General features: G+C 37.1%; 3 protein-coding genes across 3 annotated transcripts; all 3 read left to right on the top strand.

Moving 5' to 3' along the window:
* Positions 1–902: 902 nt before the first annotated feature.
* LOC137710789 (uncharacterized) lies at positions 903–8,353 on the top strand. Its single transcript, XM_068449916.1, has 13 exons — positions 903–1,123; positions 1,234–1,333; positions 1,406–1,484; positions 1,946–2,021; positions 2,118–2,201; positions 2,287–2,391; positions 2,904–2,984; positions 3,098–3,162; positions 3,760–3,829; positions 3,920–3,997; positions 4,470–4,567; positions 4,675–4,810; positions 7,961–8,353. Exons 1-13 carry the CDS (start codon positions 1,070–1,072, stop codon positions 8,105–8,107), a joined length of 1,173 nt encoding a protein of 390 aa, XP_068306017.1. The 5' UTR covers positions 903–1,069; the 3' UTR covers positions 8,108–8,353.
* Positions 8,354–14,715: 6,362 nt separating this feature from the next.
* On the top strand, positions 14,716–15,843 carry LOC137709983 (uncharacterized). Its single transcript, XM_068448957.1, has 3 exons — positions 14,716–15,207; positions 15,367–15,474; positions 15,568–15,843. Exons 1-3 carry the CDS (start codon positions 14,716–14,718, stop codon positions 15,841–15,843), a joined length of 876 nt encoding a protein of 291 aa, XP_068305058.1.
* A 2,311-nt stretch (positions 15,844–18,154) lies between these two features.
* Positions 18,155–23,418, top strand: LOC137710504 (acid beta-fructofuranosidase 2, vacuolar). Its single transcript, XM_068449545.1, has 6 exons — positions 18,155–18,697; positions 19,650–19,658; positions 21,232–22,088; positions 22,307–22,468; positions 22,567–22,802; positions 22,995–23,418. Exons 1-6 carry the CDS (start codon positions 18,286–18,288, stop codon positions 23,362–23,364), a joined length of 2,046 nt encoding a protein of 681 aa, XP_068305646.1. The 5' UTR covers positions 18,155–18,285; the 3' UTR covers positions 23,365–23,418.
* Positions 23,419–24,668: the final 1,250 nt, after the last annotated feature.

Genomic DNA, 24,668 nt, shown 5'->3' on the forward strand with positions numbered 1-24,668 from the left:
ATTCTCTCGTGTTGAAACTATACCAAAGGACACCCAAATTTCGCATACATGTTTTGGAATGAAATCAAGTCGCAAAAGTAAAATCCTATGACATTTTCGAGGCCCTATCCTGCTCGAAAAAAATGATGTTTCGCCGAAGCTCTCTCGGCTTGGCAATTTGTGCACCACAGAGATGAGGGTTGCAAAGAGAGTGCAGAGCAGAGAGTTTCAGAAAACCATAACCTCCAAATTTCTTCCTTTCCATCTATCTATATCTCTGAAAAAACAGAAAAAAGAAAGAAAGAAGACGACAGCGATCCATCTCTCGATTGTTCAAAATTTGAATGAAAAAATGGCACAGAGAGCGGAGAAGGAAGAGACGCATCGGCAGAAGTGCTTCAATGTCGCATCGGCCGCCGCCACTGCCACTTCATCATCGTCGTCATTGGTGATTGTTTGAGATAAAATAGAGGACGATGGAGAAGCAAATGGAGACAAAGAAAGAGGAGATGGAGGAATGCCAACGTCGGTGAGAAGATCGGAAATGGTGGCTTCATAGCCGATGGGTGCTTTAATAACGTGGCTGACGTCGTCCTGACGTTAGCCCACGTCAGACAGCCTTCGGGAGCTCGGGCTCACTCGCCAGCCAACGCTGGACTTCCTCCCTTGGGCAATCAAGCCATGTTCCGCAGCCTGTCCCTCGAGCAGTTGCTCCCGCTGGAGCTGCTCTAGCAAAAATGTAATTAAAAAGCTAGAGTATAGAAAATTTGTTACAATATAATGTGCATATAGCATCAAAATTATGATAAAAAAAAATTTAATCAAATCATTAAAAAACATAGATATTTAATCTATAAAACTTCAAAACTGAGACACCTGTATAAAAGATCCCAAATTATTATTTGGGTAAGCGGAGATTACAATACAAGAACACGTCTCTTTCTGCTGCTCAGCGTCTGGCCTCTATTATCCTTCCTCGTTATTCTCTCCTACGTCAAATTTTCTGTCCATATAAGAGGAAGAACCGTTGATCCTCCGCCCAAATAAATTCCAACTCCAACCGATTTCTGCGAAACCAAAACCAAAAAAAATGACAATCTCTTTGCAATCTCCGCCCTCCTCAACCGTCTCCTCCTCGTTCCAGGTAAACTCCACCAACTCCACACCTTCTCTCTCTGCTCTCTCTGGATTCTCAGATTTTCTTACTGCTAGCTGACTAACTACTGTACGAACTGTAAAATTAAATCACGGCAGGGGACGAGGCTGAGGTTCTCCAATGGATCCCCACCTTCCAATTTACACTTCACCTTGCAGCGATCCTTTCCTCTCATTCGCGCTTCCACTCTCGACACCGGTTAGTCTCGTTCACTGCTCTCACTCCTCAGCTTTCCATTTTCTTTTGTTGTTGAATTAATTGGATTTTCAGGTTCAACCACTGAATTGGAAGCCGTTTCTAGCTACAGCGAGATCGTTCCTGACACCGTGATTTTCGATGACTTCGAGAGGTCTGTAATAATTGTTATTTTATTTTTAAAAAACGAGCGATATTATCTATATTAAAGGGGGTGGGAGAGTGGATTAAGCCTCACAATGGGCTAGCAATAATATGGTTCAAATTCGCCTTTGGCGAGAATTGAACCTAATAATCTGGTTTCGTCTTTGACGAGAATCGAACCTAAGGCCTCTAGTGAAGAGGAATTTCACTAGACCGCATACTAAGTGGCTTCGAGAGATCTATAATTAAATTTAGGTTTTCTTATAAGCTTTCCTTAAATGAAAAAGAAGTGGACTTTGAAAATTCGACGATCATGCTGTATAAATTATGAATTGGATATTTTGTTGAATTGATGATAATTTTGTTTCGAATTGATCATACATAACCATTATCTTTCGCAAGATAAATTACATGAATGATTTTCTTCTTTTGATTTTTATGTTTTTGAATATTTTGGCTTTTTATCAATAGGTTTCCTCCAACTGCTGCAACTGTGAGCTCTTCTCTACTCTTGGGTATATGTAGCCTCCCCGATACAATCTTTAGAGTAAGCATTTAATTGGAAAATTAGAAAACTTCAAGTTACTCTTTAATGCTAATATGGGAAGACGTGTCGTATATTCTGATTTATTTTTCTTTGTAGAATGCCGTGGATATGGCGCTGGCAGATTCGGAGTGTAATCTGCATGAAAACTCCAACGTGAGATTGTCATGTTTCGTCAACAAGGTTGGTTTTCTCCATCTTATTCATTAGTATGCATATGCCTTGTTAGATTGATCATAGGGTTTTAAATTTAGTTCTGGGTGTGTAGGCTTTAGTGAATGTTGGTGGTGATTTGGCAAAACTAGTTCCTGGCCGAGTGTCTACTGAGGTGGATGCTCGTCTTGCTTATGACACGCATGGAATTATCAGAAAGGTAATCCTTTCTTCCTGGTGGTTCAATCTATTATTTTCGACTAGCACATTATTGGGAAATTAATCATATTGCTTAATTAATTGCCGATGTTCAATTATAATTTTTTGGTTTCTATCTTAACTGCGTATGCATTCAGCTCATTCTTAGTTGTTTTTAGAGCAGCTATATGACTTGTTAATGATAATGGTTGGTGCAATGTTTTGCATTGAAGTTTCAGAACTTCTATAAAATGTATAGATTTGATAGTTTGTAACGAGATGACTTTTACATTCCAAACCACTGTTTTCCTGAAAACAAACTTTTCTAGTAATTAGAGGATAAAATGTGTGAGAAGAATGCGATACTGAAATTTTCAGTATCGCATTCTTCTTACGGTTGTGCACTTTGTTACTTTAAGTGCCAATGTTTTTTTTGCTTATTATCTGAAGGCATATCCTTTCTACTATGACATCATTATGCTATTTTCTATCTTTTCGTTGCAGTCTGTTACAATTGGTATGTATATATTTCAGGTGCATGACTTGCTGAAGTTGTACAATCAAGTTAATGTTCCTCCTGAGCGTTTGCTGTTCAAAATTCCTTCAACTTGGCAAGTGAGTGTCAGATAAAATTATAAGTGTAGTGAATATTCTGTGTTGACTTGATACAATAAGGCCATTATTGTTTTGCATCATTTTGTTTCATTGGTTGTTGGGTTTATGTACAGGGAATAGAGGCTTCAAGATTACTGGAATCTGAGGGCATACAGACACATTTGACATTTGTGTACAGGTAAGCTTCTTACAATTAATTGGTGTAAGCTTGATAAACCTATTTGAAACAATTGATTGTATTATGCAAAGGAATACATGATCTTACTATGCTTCATATATGCTTGAAAAACTGGTTTGAAATATGATGTTTGATGTTGCCCCAAGTTCTATAAGGGCCCGAGTTTTACGTTTTAGTGGAGATAATTATTCATGCTACCCCTCCTTCCCTTTCTCCCTCTCCCTCTTCCTCTTTGGTTGGGAGACAAGATAGCCTGCTTATGTGTTGAAAATGGTTCCAGAACCATGATCTGGGTGATATCTAGAGGAGCCATTATTGGTATTATGTGGATGACATGTTTTCTTGTTTTGGCAATAAAAAATGCATGAATGTCAATCTATAATCCTGTAGCAGAAGCTATTAGGTTTTGATGGTGAAAAAAAAAAAAAAAAAAATCAGAATGCTGCTTTGTGATTTTTATCATGTGTGGTTTATTAAAATATGTAAGCCGACTTTGCCATTACCCTTGCTCGTAGAAGACACACCACACCATGGCCTTTTAAGATGAATTCAATTTTAATTCTTGTGTTTGTTGATGGTTTGGTCATTTTTCTTCAGCTTTGCTCAAGCTGCAGCTGCAGCCCAAGCTGGCGCTTCTGTTATCCAGATTTTTGTTGGTCGTCTTAGGGTAATGTTCTGCCACATTGTATAATGGAATGTTTTTTTTAAATTCAACTTCAGTTTATCTGAGTTTCTAAAGGTCAAATTTATCATTCAGGATTGGTCTCGCAACCATTCTGGTGACCCTGAGATAGAAGCTGCTCTCAAAAGAGGGGAGGATCCTGGGTTAGCCTTGGTAAGTTGGAAAGTTCTCATCTTGTGGTTTTTTTATATTTTATTTTATTTTATTTTAAAAAAAACTATTGTATGAATTTTGATTTTTGACCTCTATATGATTACCAAATATAAACTGGTAGTTTTTGTTTTTCAATTTAAAGTTTCATATCCCAAAATCTGACAACCAGTTAGTAGCTTAAAGAATTTGTTCAAAGACCAACCAGACAGAACACTGTTGGATGCATTCCTTCGCTAGCAGGTCTTCAGCCCATCACTGATTGAAACAGGTTGATGGTAGCTCAATCACAAGACATTGAGTAACTGAAGCTTAGTTCCCAGACTCGCTTTCCCCATCACTGATTGAAGTCTTCTAGATGCTTTAATTTCTGGCTATGCCGTGAATTACTCATGTGACAGTGGAGCTTTGATATAGGAAGATATTGAGTATAAACTGTTCCTATATAATAATAAGATGTTTTCTGGGTTTGCAGGTCACAAAGGCATATAACTACATTCACAAAAATGGACATAAATCAAAGTTGATGGCAGCAGCAGTTCGTAATAAGCAGGATCTATTCAGTCTCTTGGGGTAATTTATATCAGTCACCTTTTAATTTTGTAATTTTTATATAGTTACAAATTCTTACAAAAATTAAGGTATGAACTTCCTGCTCATGATGTCTGTTATGTGTTCAGGGTTGACTACATCATTGCACCGCTGAAGGTATTGCAATCACTCAAAGAATCCGTCACTACCCCTGAAGATAAGTACTCTTTCATCAGGAGGCTATCTCCACAAACTGCTGCCACCTACAAGTTCAATGAAGAAGAGGTAACTTTCTTCCTGTGCTCGGTTTATTTATTCAGCATCAGGAGTTTCTCATTCTAAATTGTTGGTTGGGGGGTAGTACACGAAGAAATGAAATGAATTTTACAAGGTTCCTCTATAATATATGTGAAGCAAAGGTGCATCAGGTTAATAGGTTCTCCTGCGTGTTGTGTGTAGTGCTGCTGCCTGTTGGTATTTCAATATCAGTCTCTTATTTCATGTGACAAGGGCAAAAGGATGCCATTAAACAAGTAGTGGTAAACTTATGAGCGACTCTATTTCCTTGAGAAGTGGATGCTGTGTGCAAAACTACTAAATATTTTGTTTGAACCTCTTTTCTTCTTGAGCGGTTAGTTTTAATAAACCTTGCCAATTGGTGATGAGAATGCATAGTTACCCATGACAGTATCTTAATGTTTTAAAGTCTTGCATTTTGGAAACAAAGCTTTACAGCGCAGACGTTATTATAACTACTAGAAATACAATGAACTCGGACATGGAATTCCTCTGAACCTCTAGAATCACCAATGTATGGCTGCACACCCACCATCATCATCTTTCCCATATATAGGAATATCACTATTGTGGACACAATTTTCCTACTTCAATTTGAGGCTTGATTTTGAACCCGTCGGGACCATGAGAAGTGTAAAGTGGAGTAATCTTTGGCTTTGGTGAGAGGAATCCGTGTGTTGTCCTTGGTGATTCTCTGTGAACTTGATAAAGAACACAATACAAGGGGTTTCTTTTTGGGTGTTTTGTGTTTGGTTTGGGTAGAGGGCTTTTCTGGCTTTAAGTTTTCCTTCTTTCCCTCATGAAGTTCTTCTCTCTCTTATTTCCCCCCTTCTTTCTCTCTTTGGCTTCTACTTCTTGGTACCCTTCCTCTTGGTTTTCTTGCAAAAGAATAACCAGAAAGGTTGGATTTCACAAATTATTTTTGATCACGCGTTGTTGTTTTGATTTGAAGGACAATTGTGTCCACAACTCTATTGATTTGATAGTCAGTGCTTCTTTGGTAGGCTCCATTTTATGTCCGAAAACCTTGTCTTTTCAAAAGTTGGTGATACAATATTTCTTCCCGCCATGGATGGCAATGCTCAACTACATGTCATGAGCACGAGTGGCTAGCTCTTCAAAGGTCTGGGGCTTATTACCTTCGAGGATGTAGAGTAATCCCCAATGCATACCTTGCATGCACATCTCAACTGCTGACACTTAAGAAAACACGTGTTTGCAACTAATGTGTAACGAATACCATCGTTTGATGTAATCCATGATCAGTTCATCCTCCCACTGTTTCATATTCGCAAGCTCCATCATGGTACGGCGAGTGCTATAGAAGTAGGATCTAGATTTGGGCTCCAACCAGTTGAATGCATTCCTTTCCAAGGAACAGGTAAATTGTTTTACAAGAAGGTCACCTTCTGTCCTAGCATTGTTACTAGTTTTGATGAAATCAGCAATATGTTGTTTTGGTTTGCCATTTCCGTCGAATTGCATGAACTTTGGAGGCTGGTGTCCTATCGGAAACCACAAGCTATCCATCCTCCTCGTGTAATGCATGGTATACATCAGAGTATCCTGAGAGGGAGCCCCGTACTGAGCCCCAGTGGTGTTTGTATTCATGTCTTGAAAATTGCATGAACTTTGGAGGCTGGTGTCCTATCGGAAACCACAAGCTATCTATCCTCCTCGTGTAATCCATGGTATACAACAGTGTATCCTGAGAGGGAGCCCCGTACAGAGCCCTAATGGTGTTTGTATTCATGTCTTGAAGTTGTTGGACATATAAGGAACCCGTTGAGGCAGGCTCGAACTTTAACTTTAATTTCTTGCTAGGTTTAGTTTCTTGATGTGATCTGTATGTCTTTTTCAGAGTCATGTAGCACTGGATTCAGAGTCATGATACACTTCTCTGGTTCTTGACTATATTCTCCAGTTTTTTGCAATTCTAGCTTTTTCCTAAGTGAGGTGATCTGTATGTCTTTTTCCTTGAGCATATTTGCTAATTTGGCAATCACCTACTTCTTCTTGGCCAGTTCTTCTTCAACAGAAATGACTCCTGTCAACATAAACTGCATAGCCATAGAATCTGAACCTGCCATTGATACCGAGGGTATCACAGGAAACTCACTAATTTGGTCATCAGTAAGTGATCCATGGTAAGACCCTGTGCTTAATTCATTGTCTGGAAGTGGTGGGAGTGATCACTCCCTTGAGTTCTTTAAACCCTTCTTATTTTCATGGGAACTCATCCAAATCTTTCCAAGGGCATGCTTATCTGCCCCCAGGAAAGCTAGATTGATTACTAGTCCATTCTTTTGGTGTATGCTTTGTGACTTAAGGTGGAAGTGGTGGGGAGTTGACATGTTGAGTTGAGGATAACACCGGTAGAGTCTAGGCTTGTGGTGGAACCACTCATGTTCCTGTCCTTGGTTGCGAGAATGGCTCGACTTTTTTGGGAAGCCATTGATTTTAGCGGATTGTTTAGCGCTTTTAAATGGAGGAAAAGATGCGAGATAGAGATGCCCTACCAGGCATGCCGAAACGATTTTCTTGCTTCAAATCAAGCAGGACCATGTTCCTAAAAGTAATTTTTGAGCTACAACCTCTGCGGTTTATTCTTTAACAAGAATACTCCCTTAATTGATTCAAGGGTGGCAAGACTTGACCTTGAACATGTCAGGACCCCAAAGAAGTGCCAAGTGGTGAGTAATCTTCTGCTCTGGTGTTGAAGGAATTATCACGTGTGTGTTATATTTGGTGATTCTTTTCACGTTTTTGGCTTCTACTTCTTGGTTCCCTTCCTCTTGGTATGTGTGCCGCATGCTTTCTGCTTTCATGTAGGAGGTTATTCTCTTCGATTGGATTCCTTAGGCTTAAACCAGGTCACATGAACGTGTTTTTTGTTATACGTGAATAAGAAGTTTCTCATACTTTCATGAATAATTCCTCAAGGCTCAACCAAATAGTGATTCTGTTTTTAGAATTTAAGTTCTGGAAAGGGTTTAGACTAATCTATATCAGTTAGATGTCTGTCTAGTTGTTACTGGTTCAACCTGATAGACCTCTCCGGTGGAAAAAATAGTTTGAACAGACTATCGAAGTGCATTTCATTTTACGTTTAATAACTAATCTTTTCCTTGTGTCCAGCTTATCAAGTGGGATCAATTAAGCTTTGCATCAGCTGTGGGACCTGCAGCCGTGGAACTTCTTGCCAGCGGACTGGATGGTTATGCTAATCAAGCAAATCGAGTTGAGGACTTATTTGAGAAGATTTGGCCACCTCCAAATGTATGAAGACTAGTGCTTCCTTCTGTTGGTAAGGGGATCTTGCCTTTCGTGGAACAAGAAGGAAATACCGTTTTGGCTTTCGTTTCTGCTTTCCCTTTCTCTTTTCCTCTCTTGTACTGTTTTACTTTTATCCCGAAAAAACTTGATCTCACCAAAAAAGACTTTTATTTGATCATAAAAATGCGAAGTAAAATCGTAAACACATGAGATGATAATGCCAATGAAGTTACACCTCCATTCCCTTTTCATAAATGCCAGTAAATATTGTTATACACGTGAATGAACCTAGCCTCCGCGACGCCAGGGGAGGGGATGGATGGATTTAGTGCATTTTGCAGGTCGTTTAGTTGTCGACCTTCAATGTTTCGATACATTTTGCCAACATTGCAATATTTTGCTCCGTAGGATCAATGGTGTCGATAAAAATGAAAACAAATAGTTGCTCAAGTGGTCACCTATACTCTCTTTGTGGTTACATTAAATAGTAGTTTCTACCATTTAATTTGATACCAATGGGAGGAGCAAAAGATTCGTGTTTGATGTTAACGATAATTCCATACCTTTTTTTTCTTATACATACTCTTGTTTAACTTATTCATTGTTTCTGTTTGATTCATTTAATTCAATGACAAAAAGTAAATAAGAATGTGTCAGAGGTTAAAAATGGAGTGTGAATTTAACTCCCTTTTTAAAATTAACTCATACATTTTCTTTCATCTTACACTCTTGTTTAAGCTTGTTAGTTGTTTCCGTTTGATTTATTTTAAACGAAACAAGATACCCCAAAACTTATAAATTAGTATAAATACATAAATGTACATAATCCCTTGGTTATAGAATTAATAGGGTTGAAATATCCCATATCAACACTATATCTAAGAAAAGAAGAGTTTAAATATCATAAACTCCAACTAATATCGAGGTCTTTGGTGATAAAATCTCATCACCTGATGCATTGTGCAGGTGATAATTATCAAGTTCAGGACAATATTAGTGTTGTTGGTAGTGGGTATTTGGCTCATCTCTTTGATAATTTTACATGGTATTAGAGCAAAGTTCAATCTTCGGTAGCTTCGTGCACCCACAGGCCATGAATCTGAGAAGAAAATAAATGTTTGCTGCCATGAAGAAGAAAAAAGGGAAGAAAAAGTATGGTTTCGTTGCCTTGGAGAAGAGATTAGAAAAATAAATAAATTTTCTGATTGAATAATCATGTGTGTCTTTTTGTGTTTTATTTTATTTTTTTAGTAAGTTTAGTTGGTTTTGAGTTTGAAGAAGAGAAAAAAGGTGGATGAAAAAAAATGAGGAACAAGATATAAAAAAAGAAGAAGAGAGATTTGTTGGTTGGGACTTCTGAAAAGTGGTGTTAGTTTCTATTAGGTTTTCGAAAAGATTAGTGTTTATTCCAACTGAACTTTTTAAAAGAGGAGCGTTGGTTCCAACATATCAAGATATTTATTTATCAGGCTTTCGAAAAAAGATGTTAATTCCAATTAGGCTTTCGAAAATATTAGCGCTAGTTCCAGCTGGGCTTTCGAAAATAGGTATTAGTTCCAAGGATTATTATTTGTTAGTTAGGCTTTCGAAAAGAGACGTTTGTTCTAGTTGGGCTTTCAAAATGATTGACGTTAGGCATTCGAAAAAAGGCTTTGGTTCTGAAGGATTGTGATTTGTTGAGCTTTCGAAAAGATTAGCGTTAGTCTCCGCATACCAATGAAGACTTCCTTCTTGGCAAAACTCATGATTTCACATCATGGTTTGAGGGGGAGGGGGAGGGGGAGGGGGAGGGGGGGGGGGGTGCGGCGCGGGGAAGGTATTTTAGGGATATGATTTATTTTTTAGTATTGTTCATTTGTAATCTTATAAATACCTTCTTATGTAGAAGAATAAAGTATTGAAGTTGTATTTGAGAATTGAGAATTCTAAATTTATACTACACTCTTTATTTTCAACTTTTGGTACTAGAGCCAGGGAGCGGGCAAGTACTGCTACGTGATGGGTGGGTCCCAATGGCCGACACGATGATGGTTGGTCCCTTGGCTCCGCGTGTAGGGTGAGTCTCCTTGACTCCATGTAACTCAATATGTGGATCTTCCACGTGTGACCCACTAATTAGGTCCCATGTGAGGGGCCGTGTTGAAATATCCCACATAGACCATATCCTTGATAAAAGAAAAGTTCAAATATTCTAACTTCACTCCAACTAATACCAAGCTCTTTTATGATAAACCCCACACCTGTCGAATTGTGTAAGTGGTAATTACCAAGTTCAGGATAATATCAGTAGTGTTGGTAGTGGGTCTTCGACCCGTCTCTCTGATAATTCTACAAATAGTTGAACAAATGCCATAAGTGTAGGATTTGAACTAATTAGTCTGAGACCTTAATAAGTTTAATTCTACCATAGAAAATGTGTTGGTTATTTATTTTATTTATTAAAGATTCAAAACTTTATTTATTATTATTGAAAAAGAATAAATACGAAGAGTCATATATATCAGAGAAGTCATGCCTTTTATTAAGGGGTGTGTAGAGTTTTATAAATAGAGAACTCCTCAAACATAACAAATCCGTTAAAGAGATTTCCTTTCTCTTCCTATTATGTATATTTCGTATTATCCTCCTATTTATCTTCATAAATCATCATCAATGGGCAATTGATGACTACTTAGCATCCCATCTGCCATAATTGTGTTTATAGATTAGACATTGTGAGATTCAAGGGTTGTATCTTGAAGTTGTGGATAACTGTTATAACCGGTATGTAGGGAGGCGTTTACAGCTTTAGGATAATGACAACACGCCTCTCTTAATATCACATGTCAGATTAATCCTTTTTCTATTTACTGTTTTTTTATTGATATATGTGTTTGAAGCATATGCGTTTATCTAATTAAGTGAATTTATATGTGTTCTATGGTCATCATTATTAATATTATCCTACAGTATGATCTGTCTGTCTACTTCCTCTATAGCTCCCTTGCTTGAACACCATTTGCTCGTTCGTCTTGCCCGCTTGGCGGTACATTCTACCGTATGCGCCTTACTGGCTGGGGAAAGCCCATCTTTCTTGTAATTGCTCCCCCGTTCCCTGGTCAAAGACTCGGTTGGATAATAGTTGCTTTATGCTGTTCGGAAAGACCAGTAAGTGGTTGGCGTCATTTTCCAGTTCCATGGGGAATGTCTATCATTTTGCTTTTTGGCCTTTAATGAAATATATCTACTTTTATTAACGAAAAATAGTTTTGTGTTGTTTTCCCAAAAAAAAAAAAAAGAAAAGGTTTTGTGTTAATCTTTCTCGTTTGATTTTCACTTTGTGTTATCTTTTTCCTTGAACACTATTGCTTGCTAGTTTGAAATCTCCTGTGGGCCGGGTTTGTTGGGTTCAAACTTCATGTTGGCGTAGTGAAATTCTTTGGTATTATCTATCTGTATTATATACTTTTTTTTAATTATTCTATTCTATATTGTTCCGTATTTTACATGTATTACAGATTAATTGTATTTTATCATAACCATATCATATGACTTTTTATGATAATCTATCCCAAATTAATTGTTATCAACGTGTATCATTGATTTTTTTAATTAATCTACCCCTACCATAGGTTTTGTTTCATAGTCTACCTATAATACATGTTAATTGTACATGTATTTTTTTTTTCCTTTACCACAAATTAATTATATTATGTGCCTACATCACAAATTCGCACAATTTGTTAAGCTTATCATATTTGTTGTATACTATTGGAACCAAATTCGTGCACCTTCGTGAGCAGTGGCTGAGCGCAAATCCGAGTAAATCTGAGCAATCTGCAAAACAGTGAAACAACTGTGAGCAAGCTTACAACTGCGCGAGGGAGAGGGTGGGGGGGGGGGGGGAGCAAGCTTAATGTAAACAACTATATTTACATTAAGGATGAGGAAATAAACTGGTTTCAAATTGTCATTCATGAGATTTGACCTAAATAAGACTAATCACTTAAGAGTGAAGAGGAATATCACTAAACAGTAGTACCAAGTGACATTATAAAAGTGAGATTTGTCAAACTTGAACAGGTTCAGAATTTAGGAGTTGTTTGGTATTATTTTTTTGGATCAAATTTTTTGTTTTTAAAACTAATAAGTATTAGGTAATTTAGCTACATGCATCATTTTTCTAACAAGAAATTGAATTGAAAAAAGATACCAAACATGCCATTAATATTTTGGTTTAAATAGTTTGTACCATGTGCGGGATGCGGCATAATAAGAAATAATGATAACTGAGTAAGAAGATTCCTTGTGAAAGAACAATTAAAGCGAGCCAAAATAATTATAGTTTTGATTCAATTTAGTTCAGGGGCACATTTTTTTCATTATAAAACTAAGGACCGGTTAAAAGTGTTTTTAGTTAAAATGTTTGAAATCAATTCTTAATAAAATGACAAGTGAATAATGAAAAAACACTTTATTACGTCATGCCAGAAACACATAATTGAAGCTTATGGCAAGAAGAAACAGAAGAGGAACAAAAGAGTGGGAGGTTCTAGCTCGAGTTCGTCAAAACTGGCCCTATATAAATGCTCCAATTATCCAAAGGGATCTACCCTACAGAGTGATTTTGTCGACTGCATTATTGAATGTTAAAGGTTGGTGTTTTAGAATTAATTGTATAGCTCGTTAGGTATTCTTGAATGAACAAATATACGTCAAGTTTTTAATTGTACAAGTTGAAAGTAGAAAATCGAGTAGTCGTGAAGAAATTTATTTTTCGCATAAGAGACAAAGTTTATTCATAATTAATCATTTTTTAACTTTCAATTTGAACAACATGTGAAAGTGACATCAATTTCTTTCTCTTAATATGCATTGAATATAATAAATTATACAATCAATTTAGTCCTATACACCAAACAAGACCTAAAACTCCTCCAAACTATTATTCCTGCTTCTCAATTTTCTTGGAGTCAAGTGCATGTGGACGCTGCAAGATCTATCAGATCAACAATTCAGCATATGGGTTTGGCATGTGGCAACATGGAGAACCAACAGAATTATCATCTTGCTTGAAAGGGTTTTGTTTTATGCACAATAATGATCATTATTTGTGGGAAACAAAACATTTTAATGGCTCAATGACCCGAAGCTGAGTCATCATGTTGTCCAATAATTTAATGAATATGGTCTCTGTCGTGTCACCGTCTAAAGCTGAATCAGCCGGACTAACACATCAACACCTATCCATGTTAACAGGAACTGCTCAAGGAGGTCTTTTGGAGCTTACAAACCAATGGTAAATTAGATGTGTCTCAATCGTTAATTTTAATTCACCTTCTTAAACCAGTAAATAATATGCTCATTCTCATAATTCAACTGTTATTTACACTTTAAAATAAGTGCGTGACAACTTTTTTTGAAGTTAGAACTGCATCACACTTTGTTGTTTGGGATGTTGAACTTCTACTTTCTCTAATTTGGCCTTAGATTCATAGCTTAAACAAAATACGCAAAATGTAAAAGGAATTTACCAAGAACTTACCAATTTCTCGTTGCTGTTATAGGTAATGCAAAAGACATATATATTCAGTTTAAACTTCCACTTTGATTTAGGTGATATATATGTACTTGCATGAGGAATTGAGTTTTAAAATTCTCATGACATGCATTAATGAGTAATGAAAATTCTCTCCTCTAAACACGCTTTGACGAGAAATAAAAACTCACTCCTAAAAACAAGCTTTCACGAGAATTGAGTCTTTACCACGTGGATTACTGCTACATCACGTTTATTATAGCCCTAATTGGTTAAACGACCAAAACGCCTTTTGCATTGTGAAACAAAATAACAAAACTCAAACATTATTTGTCATTTAGTATTACAGTCTGGTGATATTCCTCTTCATTTGTAAGTAAAAAAAATCTTAGGTTCTATTCTCGTTAAAGATGAATTTGAACCATATTATTGTTAATTCATTATGAGGTTTAGCCCCTTCCCGACCCCTTAGACCATCTCCAACCATTGGGGCTAAAAGCTAAATTTTTTAGTCCAGAAAATTTAGATTTTAGCCTAGAAACAGCTTTTCTACTCTAATCCTTCTGGCCTAAAATTTTAGCCCAAGATTATTAAAGAATGAACTTAGGATAATTTTTTTTTCTTAAATTAACTTTAAAAATAAATAAATTATGTAGACTATTGTAAATTAATTTTATGAACATTTTAATCTAAAAATATTTAAATTCCAATAACTATTGAAAAATCATTAAATCAATACATGAAACTCATGAAACAATATGAAAGAATATGAAAATCATGATAGAGATGTATATAAACACAAAGTACATAAAACACATAAAACACACATAACACATGTGAATCATATACAAAACACATGATAGAGACGAAGCACACACAGAACACATGACACACACGAAACACATACCAAATTACATACAAAACACATGAAACACATGAAGCACAAACCTACACACATGAAATTGAAACCTTCCATCATCCCCTATATAAACATAGGTTGAATATCAAACCATCACACAACATATTCACCAATCTTTCAACTTTCAAAGTGTTTTAGTTTCCTAAAAATCCTTAATATCTCATCAATGGGGATGTAGAAATGATCAATGCAGAAGTCGAATTTGCAAACTCGCTTATGCAATATGAGCACCATGCCGAATCTAGCTATTGTGGTTCTATCACAGGGCGTTCATTTGTGCAGGGTGATAGAAAAGAGTGTCTTGACCGAATGATGAAAGATTTTTTCATCAAGTGTCCGAGATATCCTGCTCAAGATTTTCGAAGCCGGTTTTGGATGAGGAGAGAGCTTTTTGAAAGCATCTTGAACGCAGTTGTCAATCATGACCACTACTTTGCAAGGAAGATAAATGTCGTAGGCCGACAAAGTCTATCACCTCATCAGAAGCTCACATCTACATTTCGGATGCTAGCTAATGGGTGCTCTACAAACTCAATTGATGAGTATTACCGACTTGCGGAGACTATTGCTATTGAGAACTTGAAGCGCTTCTATAAGGCAATTGAAGCCATATATAGAGTCACATACCTCCACAAGCTAAATCGTGAAGATTTGAAGAGGCTTCTACACAAGGCAGACAAAAGAGGCTTCCCTGACATGATAAGAAGTCTCAATTGTATGCATTGGGAGTGGAAGAATTGTCCTACTACTTAGGCTGGCCAATTCAAGAGAAGTCATAACAAGCCAACCATCGTGCTCGAGGCTATGACGTCTTACGACACATGGATTTAGCATGCATCCTTCAGCGCTCTTGGATCAAACAACAATATCAACGTTCTTTGGTCTTCTCCTCTATTCGATGATGTTGTCAATGGATGGGCACCAGAATATCGATACAAGGTAAATGGTAATAGGTATGAGCTAGGTTACTACCTAACAGATGGTATTTATCCTAGTTGGTCTACCTTTTGTTAAAAGTAATTATTTTCGTAGAGGCAAGAGTCTTACAGGAAAGATGTGGAGAGAGCGTTCGGGATCCTACAAGCTCGATGGACCATTGTAAGAGGGGTTGCACGATTGTGGCATACCGAAGACCCCTATTCAATCATGATGATGTGCATAATTTCGCACAACATGATTGTGGAAGATGAATACATTGAAATTGAAGAAGATTCAAACGAAGATGTGGATGATGACCAACCAACACATGAGAGAGCTATGGCAAGAGATGTAGAGCATCTCGCTGTAACCACATATGAGACCCGATAGGATAGGGTTGCATTGAGTGAGTATATGAGACGTTTAAATAGAATTCAAGCTCCTCAAGATCATGATACACTCTGCAAGGATTTGGTTAAGCATATATGGCACCTAGAAGGTGAACGTTGATGATGTTGGAGTATTAATGTGTTCTTGTGTTAATTTTAAGTGTGGTATGTTGTTTTTTTATGTAATCATTTTAAGTGTACCATGTTGGTATTTTCTAGTAATAAATTGAAGTGTTTTCTTGCGCAAAGTCTTTTGTCTGGTACGTTGTCAAAATTATTGAATGCCGTTTGAATTATTGAAGGCATCTATTGTACATCAAAGTGTGCAATAATAAGTACAATAATTATTGAAGGTATCTAGATTAATAGAAACAATAATTAATAAGCCATAAATTTAATACACACAACAATTAATAAAGTGCATAAACTTAATACAAACGACAATTCATAAACCACTCAAACCACATAAACTTAATACAATAGATAATTCATAAACTACATAAACTTAATAATGATATCCACCATCTTGACTTGGTGGTGGACTTGGGATATAGCCTTGAGGTGATTCATCATCTTGAAATATACTCCTTGTGGCATACTTTCGCAAAATTTCCTTTTGCTTACTACGTAGGAACTTTTTCCTCTCTAGAGTGTATTTGTTGAGATCATTCATCATGAAATTAATTTCGAAGCTCTCTTGCTTCCTATCCCCTTCTTCCTTCATGGCCAAACGCATGGGCCGCTTCTTATTGCCGAGAGCTATGGCTTTCGGACAATTTTGCAAATCCGGTAGCAATGTGTCCACTCATCGGCTCTTGGGACTTCCCTTTTTCTCTTTGCTTCCTTTTGCTTATCTCTTCCTGGGGGCCTTGCAATAGAAGAAGTTGGGGTCATTTCATTGACACCTTCATGACACCTTCATCTCCATCATTTGTTGATGTAGCTTCATGTTGAAATAATCTTCCCCATTGTTGCTCCGCATTGGTTGCCCACCTCAGACAATCCTTGAGGACGTCCCAAGTATGATGCAACTTAAAAGGTTGATTTTTTGGTGTTACTCTTGTCTTGTAAAATGTCATTGCTTTGTCACCCTATACAAAAAATATATAAAAACAATTAGTTGCAAAATAATATTATGTACATGACAAATAAAATATCAACAAAAAAACTCACAATTTATGCGGCACTTCTTCCACTAGCCATGTCAGTCACAACTCTCTCCAAACTTCACTTCCATAAAGTGCATGCTTTGTTGATAGTCTTCCACCGATCGTAAGCACCACCACCTTCCCCTCCTGCCGCCGTTGCAGCTTTCATGGAATTTTTCAATGATTTTATTCCACAAAACCTTTTTATTTTGATTCGTGCCAATTGCACCATCTTCGCTAATAGAAACCTATGCCAAGCATAAAGCAACATCTTCCTTACAGGTCCAATTACGACCTCTAATATGCTCTCTTGCCATCTTGAAAAATTTGGAAATGGGAAGAAATGGTAGAAAGAAAAATTGGAAGAATTATAGGAGAAAAGTGAGTTTTGTGTGAATGCTTGAACAAATACATAGGTATTTATAGAGTTTTTGGGTGAATTTTGAGTTAAATAATTTTTTTAATTATTTAAGCCGTTGGATTTAAATTTGGACCGTTAGATTTTTTTTTTTTACCGTTAGATTTGATTATATTCGATCTCAGCCGTTGGATTCAACAAATATATAAATATATATAAAAAAAGAAGAAGTTTGAATCTAGGCCGTTGGATCAACCAACGGCTTGTTGATTCCATCTGTCAGATCAATAAAGTCGTTGGAGCGCCTAGGGAATGTGGCCGACAAGCCCACGTGAGTGGAGCCCAGTCAGGCTGATAGCTCGCGCGTCGCTCGTGTCTGGCGAGTGGGTGGGGGTGTGTGGCACACAAATGCCCGGTTTCAGGCTCACCGATGGGGCCTACCTCGATTCATGGGCTAATTTTTGGACGGAATTTGGCTTGCGTTTGGCTTTTAGCCCAAACATTTAGGTTGGGTTGGGTTGAGTTTAGGGGAAGGGGAATAAATGAAAAATTTTGGCTTTTAACTTGGGTTTGGTCTTAGCGTAAATAATATCATTTATTAGAAAGAAAAAAACTCAAATATTATTAAATTAAAAACAATAGAATTAGAACAAACACCCACGAGACTCGCTTCAAACTCTGTTGTCCTCTTCTTTAGCAGAAAAGAGAAAACTCTCTTTGTCCACTTGTTTTCATGCATGTATATATATATATATATATATATATATATATATATATATATATATATATATAATCAAACACACCACATGAACGTGCACCTTGTCAGAAAAACTCATCAGCTCTCTGATGAACCAAGTTAACGAATTTGAATGAACTAAACCCAATTCATTTTCTAGACAAATATATCAAAAATTCAAGTTTAGGTCGCAATCCGTGCATGGCAGACCCTAGACCTTTTCTTCCATCGGATCCCGATGCCCTGCCGTACACCTACACTCCTCTCCCGAATCCGGACGAAGCTTCGGAAATCCGAAAGAGGCAGTTTAAGGAGCTCCTAGCAGTCTTTTCTGGGTTGCTGATGCTTTCTTTGTTGGTGGTCATTATTAGTAGTGGCAACAATTCTGATTCCCATGCAAATAAAAATGAGCCAGTGTTTTTGGCTAAAGAGCTTTATACAACAAGGCCCGCCAAACTGCGCCCGGTTTCTCGGGGCATAGCAGCCGGAGTGTCCGAGAAGTCGAATCGGTTGGCCGATGCTGTGGACGGGCCGGCATTTCCATGGAACAATAGCATGCTGTCATGGCAGAGAACTGCTTTCCATTTCCAGCCTGAGAAGAACTGGATGAATGGTACATATATTTTTTTTCTTTCTAATTCTCTCTTTTTTTTCTTTTTTTTTAATTTTTTATTATTATTTTTTTTTTTCTTTCTTTTGGTTGCAAATTGGATGATTTTGAGTGGACAAAATGATTGGCTGATTTTTTTCTTTCTTTTACTTTTAACTTTTGGTCCACAAATGAGAATTATGAGATGGATTAATCAAAACACGTTGCTTTCATAAAGATGAACATTTACATTTGTCAATTGTTTCTCTATTCATTTGTGTTGCAAAAAGTGAAGTTTACTTTTATTTTTGGCGCCTTTATTTATTATATTTTGGAGTAAGGACTTAGATGAACTGAGTATTCCGTTGCGATAGCGTTCGAGTAAATTAACACAATGTCATGTAGAGTTAGATTATCATGTGATATTGTTTTATTAGAATGTGACACCACTATAATAATGTACTCGATATGTCTAATTTAACATGATTTTTTTTGCAGTGCACACTTCCTTTACATAGTTTAGGTTAATTTAATATAATTATTACATTGTTTGTAAAAATAAAACATGATTTTTGCAGTTGAAATAAGAATATTTTACATTAACATAGTAATAATTTTATCCTTTGGAACACTTCACATATTATTGATTAGTAATTTTTTTTCTTATACGACAATATTGACCGTGGGTCATAGGATAAGTAATACAACGATCTACTAATAATTTGAAATCAAACTTGTTATTCATGAAAGTCAAATTTAGGACCTCTATTTAAAATTTATAAAGAAAACTTGATAGAAGTTTTCCCTTGCAAATGATTTTTGCTAGGATAGTTGTTGCGTGGGACTTAGTGTTTTTCTTCGCCTTATTTTCAAATTAAATTATATTTAGTATTTTATTGACTTCTACCTTCTTTTCATGGTTGGCCTTTTCAATTGCCAATGCTCTGACTGGTGATTTCTCTTCCGGCTGCTTCAGATCCAAATGGTAAGCAACCTTTAATTTTCTGTTTATTAAATCATTACCTGTTCATCTTGTATTCTTCTGCACGCTATCTGGAATAGAATAATACGTAGTTGACTAGTTTAATCCACTTTGGATCTCATCAGGGCAGTTGATTAGAAAAGTAAGCATTGTTTTTCATCGAAATACGAAAATACAACCCAACTTTGTATGAAATATTTGACATGATCTTGCGGCTCCCTCTCCAACTTTTACAGTCAAACTTTGCCAACCCTACGCCACCTTTTAACTTTCCATGAATTTCACATGGAAAAAAAGGAAAATTTCAATCATTGACCATTTCAATCATAAAAGTTCTGGAGATCAAGATTAATGGGATAAGTTGAAGCAAATTATTCTTCTACAGTAGATTATAGTTGGAAAATTTTGTACGTCAGCCTACAGTTTGTTTATCTGAAGTCTTTAACCCATTTTTCCATTCTTTAGACCATCTCCAACCCTAATCTAAAATCTAAAATTTTTAGCCCATAAAATTTAGATTTTAGCCCAGAAACAGCTTTTATGCTCTAACTCTTCTAGCCTAAAATTTTAGTCCTAGATTATTAAAGAATGAATTTAGGCTAATTTTTTTTTCTTAAATTAACTTCTTCCTTTTTATTTTTTTTTTATTTTTATAAATATGTAGACTATCGTAAATTAATTTTATGAATATTTTAATCTAAAAATGTTTAAATTCCGATAAATATTGAAAAACCACTAAATCGACACATGAAACTCATGAAACATTATGGAAGAATATGAAGATCATGATAGAGAGGTATAAACACAAAATACATGAAACACACAAGACACACATAATACATATGAAGCACATCCAAAACACATGTGAATGACATACAAAACACATGATAGAGATAAAGCACACACATAACACATGTGAAACACATACCAAATACATACAAAACACATGACACACATGAAACACATACCAAACACATGTGAAACACATGACACACATGAAACACATACCGTTGGATTTAAATTTGAGCCGTTAGATCTTTTTTTTTACTGTTAGATTTGATTATATTCGATCTAAACTGTTTGATTCAATTAAATCTGGCCGTTGGATCACAAAAGTAGCCGTTATGCTACCGATCAGCCTAACAAGCAAGGGAACACGCCCACGTGGGTGGGGTCCCGTTGGGATTCAACCTGGCGCGTGCGGCACGTTAGGCAAGTGAGCGCTTGGCATGTGGCCTTCACATCCTACTTTTCACTCTCATTAGTGGGCCCCACATCGATGTTTGGCCTAAAAAGGGGCCAATATTTGGCCCCCTTTTGAGTTTTAGGTTTTAATTTGGGTTGGATTTTTGGGGGGAAGGGGGGGTGTTTTTGGAGAAGGTCTTAGTTTTAACCACTCGAAGATGCTTGGTTCAAAGCATAGCTCGATTGCTTTCTAAGTGGTTATATTCCTAATTAATAACGAATAAAATTGAGGCTAAAAGTTCTAAATGTGTCAATAAAAACATGCCGATTTGACGAATTTCCCGTTATAGATTTTTGCAGCATCTAATTTTGTGACATGTAAATTAAACAGGTCCATTATTCTACAAAGGTTGGTACCACTTTTTCTACCAGTGGAATCCCAACGGTGCAGTATGGGGAGACATTGTCTGGGGCCATGCAGTGTCCAAGGACTTGATCCATTGGCTTCACCTCCCTCTAGCCATGGTGGCTGACCAGTGGTACGACATCAATGGAGTCTGGACCGGCTCAGCCACCATTCTCCCTGATGGCAAAATTGTCATGCTCTACACTGGCTCAACCAATGAGTCGGTCCAAGTCCAAAACCTTGCATATCCTGCTGACCACAATGACCCTCTCCTCACCAAATGGGTCAAGTACTCCGGCAACCCGATTCTAGTCCCACCCCCGGGCATCGGATACAAGGACTTCCGTGACCCGACAACTGCTTGGTACACGTCCCAAGGCAAATGGCGCATTACTATTGGGTCCAAGCTTAACAAAACAGGCATATCCTTGGTTTATGATACCAAGGACTTCAAAACCTATGAGCAATTGAATGGGGTGCTTCATGCTGTCCCTGGGACTGGAATGTGGGAGTGTGTGGATTTTTATCCGGTGTCGAAAACCAGTGACAAAGGACTGGATACTTCGGTGAATGGGCCTGATGTGAAGCATGTGGTGAAGGCTAGTCTTGATGATGACAGGAATGATTACTATTCATTGGGGTCCTATGAGGAAAAGACTGGCAAATGGGTTCCTGATAACCAAAAGATTGATGTTGGTATTGGAATTAGGTATGATTATGGCATTTTCTATGCCTCCAAGACTTTCTATGACCAAAACAAGGAGAGGAGAGTTTTGTGGGGTTGGATTGGAGAGTCTGATAGTGAAAATGCTGATATGCAGAAGGGATGGGCCTCCGTTCAGGTAAATTGGTTTCTTTTCTCTCCTCGATATTTACAGGAATTCACAGTATCTGGTACATTATTTAAATTATGTCGGTAATATGGATATCGATCAAGTATTAAAGTGTGTCAACAGAATAATGTACTACAGTATTTTAGTACACGGTACCAAACATTCCTTTCTTTTGGCGCATGTATCTTTAGCTGGAGCTATAACGTTTGTGCGATAATTTAATGTAGGGAATTCCAAGGACAGTGGTGTTTGATAAGAAGACTGGAAGCAATCTACTTCAATGGCCAGTGGAGGAGGTCGAGAAATTGAGATTGAGCATTACGGACTTCGACAAGGTTGAGGTCAAGGCAGGCTCAGTGCTGCCACTTCAAGTTGTCACAGCCACACAGGTTTGTGTTCCGTTCTTAATTAGATTTATGTTGATTAATATGGTAAAATTCCGAGAACGTTTGTTTAGTTTTAAAAGAAATGATTGGCAATGTAACAGTTGGACATTGTTGCTGAGTTCGAGTTGGACAAGAAGGTTTTGGAGAGCGTAGCTGAATCTAATGAGGTGTTCAGTTGCAACACCAGCGCTGGAGGTTCCCATCGTGGTGCTTTAGGACCCTTTGGTCTTCTTGTTCTTGCAGATGAGACCCTCTCAGAGCAGACTCCTGTCTACTTTTATGTAGCCAAAGGGCCGGGTGGCAATTTTGATACTTTCTTCTGCGCCGATCAAACAAGGTAGATTTTTCATCACAAATGTTCTCTTCGTAGATTGTGAGTCTGGACAATTGATCAGGTTAATTATATGTTAAATGGACTGTCGAGATTCACAACCTGTCAACATAAGCTTCTGTCTAACAACATATATAAGTTTTTCGTTAACTTGTTATATACTACTTAGAACTAAAGATAACTTTTTCTGTTATATAGGTCTTCTGTGGCTAATGATGTTAAGAAAAAAGTTACTGGCAGCTATGTTCCAGTTCTAAAAGATGAAAAATTATCAGTGAGGATTCTGGTTGACCATTCGATCGTCGAAAGCTTTGCTCAAGGTGGAAGAACAACCATCACAACTAGGGTTTACCCAACCAAGGCAATTTATGGGGCTGCTAGGCTATTTTTGTTCAACAATGCTACCGAGACCAGTGTTACTGCCTCCCTCAAAGTATGGCAGATGAACTCTGCATTTATCCGTCCGTACCATCCGGACGAAACGAGCAACGCAAGCTTAAACTTTGTTACCTACATCAAATTCATTGTCACATTCTTTATTTTTTTAACTTTATCTTTTCTTAGATAGTGAAGGTAATTGATTTATTGGAAATAATATATCTGAGACATGCATTTTTATTTAGTGGCGAATTTTAATATCAGTTTCTACAATTGAACATTGACACAAGTCTACTTCTAGTCTAGCTTAGAGTAATAATATTGCTTGTAATAATAAAAAAAAATACATACGAAATTCTTAACTAAAAAGAATGTACGTACCGTACAAGAATAACTAAATTGTAGAACAATCAAATGATCTTGAGCAAGTAAATGACTCTCTAACTTGTTCTCATGAAGAGAAGGTCCAAAAGCTATTTTTTGTTTTTTTTTTTAAACAAACGATATTATCTACACTAATATGAGAGGGGATTGGCTAACCCTCAAAATGGGTTAGCAATAATACGGTTTAAATTCACTTTTGATGAGAATCGAATCTAAGACCTCTCACTTACAAGTAAAGAGGAATACTACTAGACTGTAGTACTAAGTGGCAGATATAAAAACTATTGAACAAGTAATAACAATTTAAATAGAATATAAAAGAGGAACCCCTTGATTAATATAGCATGTTCAACACCAATCAAGAAGGATGCATGTAGAACCACCATTGAGGAAGGAATTGGAGTGGAGCACAAGGAGCACGCCACTACCCTAAAAACACCCAATATGGCCGTGCCTAAGGATAAAATTGGCGAGATGGTGGCTGCCCTAGGGGCATTGCCACAACATCCTAGTAAGTCTCGAATCCCAATTCTAATTTCCATTTCAACTAATAGGTTGTTACCTTCTTTGGTGCAGGTTCCAAATCGATTTCAAGGTGGTGGGAGCATTTACATGGACTATAGTAACCAAAACACCACAATCAGGGAGGATCACTAACCCCTCCCATTCATTGAGCCATACTATGAGAACTTTGAAGAGCATGTGGTGGATGGTGCAAGCTTCCATTCCGTGGGCCCAAATGAAGCTTAAGAGGAAAGATCGTCCAGCTGGAAGCGCTTCTTGGGAGACAACCCATGCATGCAAATAAAGAAGACCTAGAAATCTCCAACACTTCATAACCAGATTTGCGTTCCTAAACCCTACTCTTTATTGCTTTTACTTTGCCATGTTTGCTAGTTGTGTTATTTGGTTGTTTGTTTGTGAGTCTATGCTTAGAACATTGAGGACAATGTTTGCTTTAAGTGTGTTGGGGGGGGGGGGGGGGGGAGGGTAAACAAAGTGCTTTTCATGAAAATTCGTGGGATTTTATCACCTATCACTTCTAAAGTTGTTTTTCACTGTTTTAAGTGTTTTTGATGTGTTTTGAAGTGTTTTTATGTATCTTAAACA

The sequence above is a fragment of the Pyrus communis genome, chromosome 12 (genome assembly GCF_963583255.1).
Source record: "Pyrus communis chromosome 12, drPyrComm1.1, whole genome shotgun sequence".
NCBI classification, from domain to species: Eukaryota; Viridiplantae; Streptophyta; class Magnoliopsida; order Rosales; family Rosaceae; genus Pyrus; species Pyrus communis.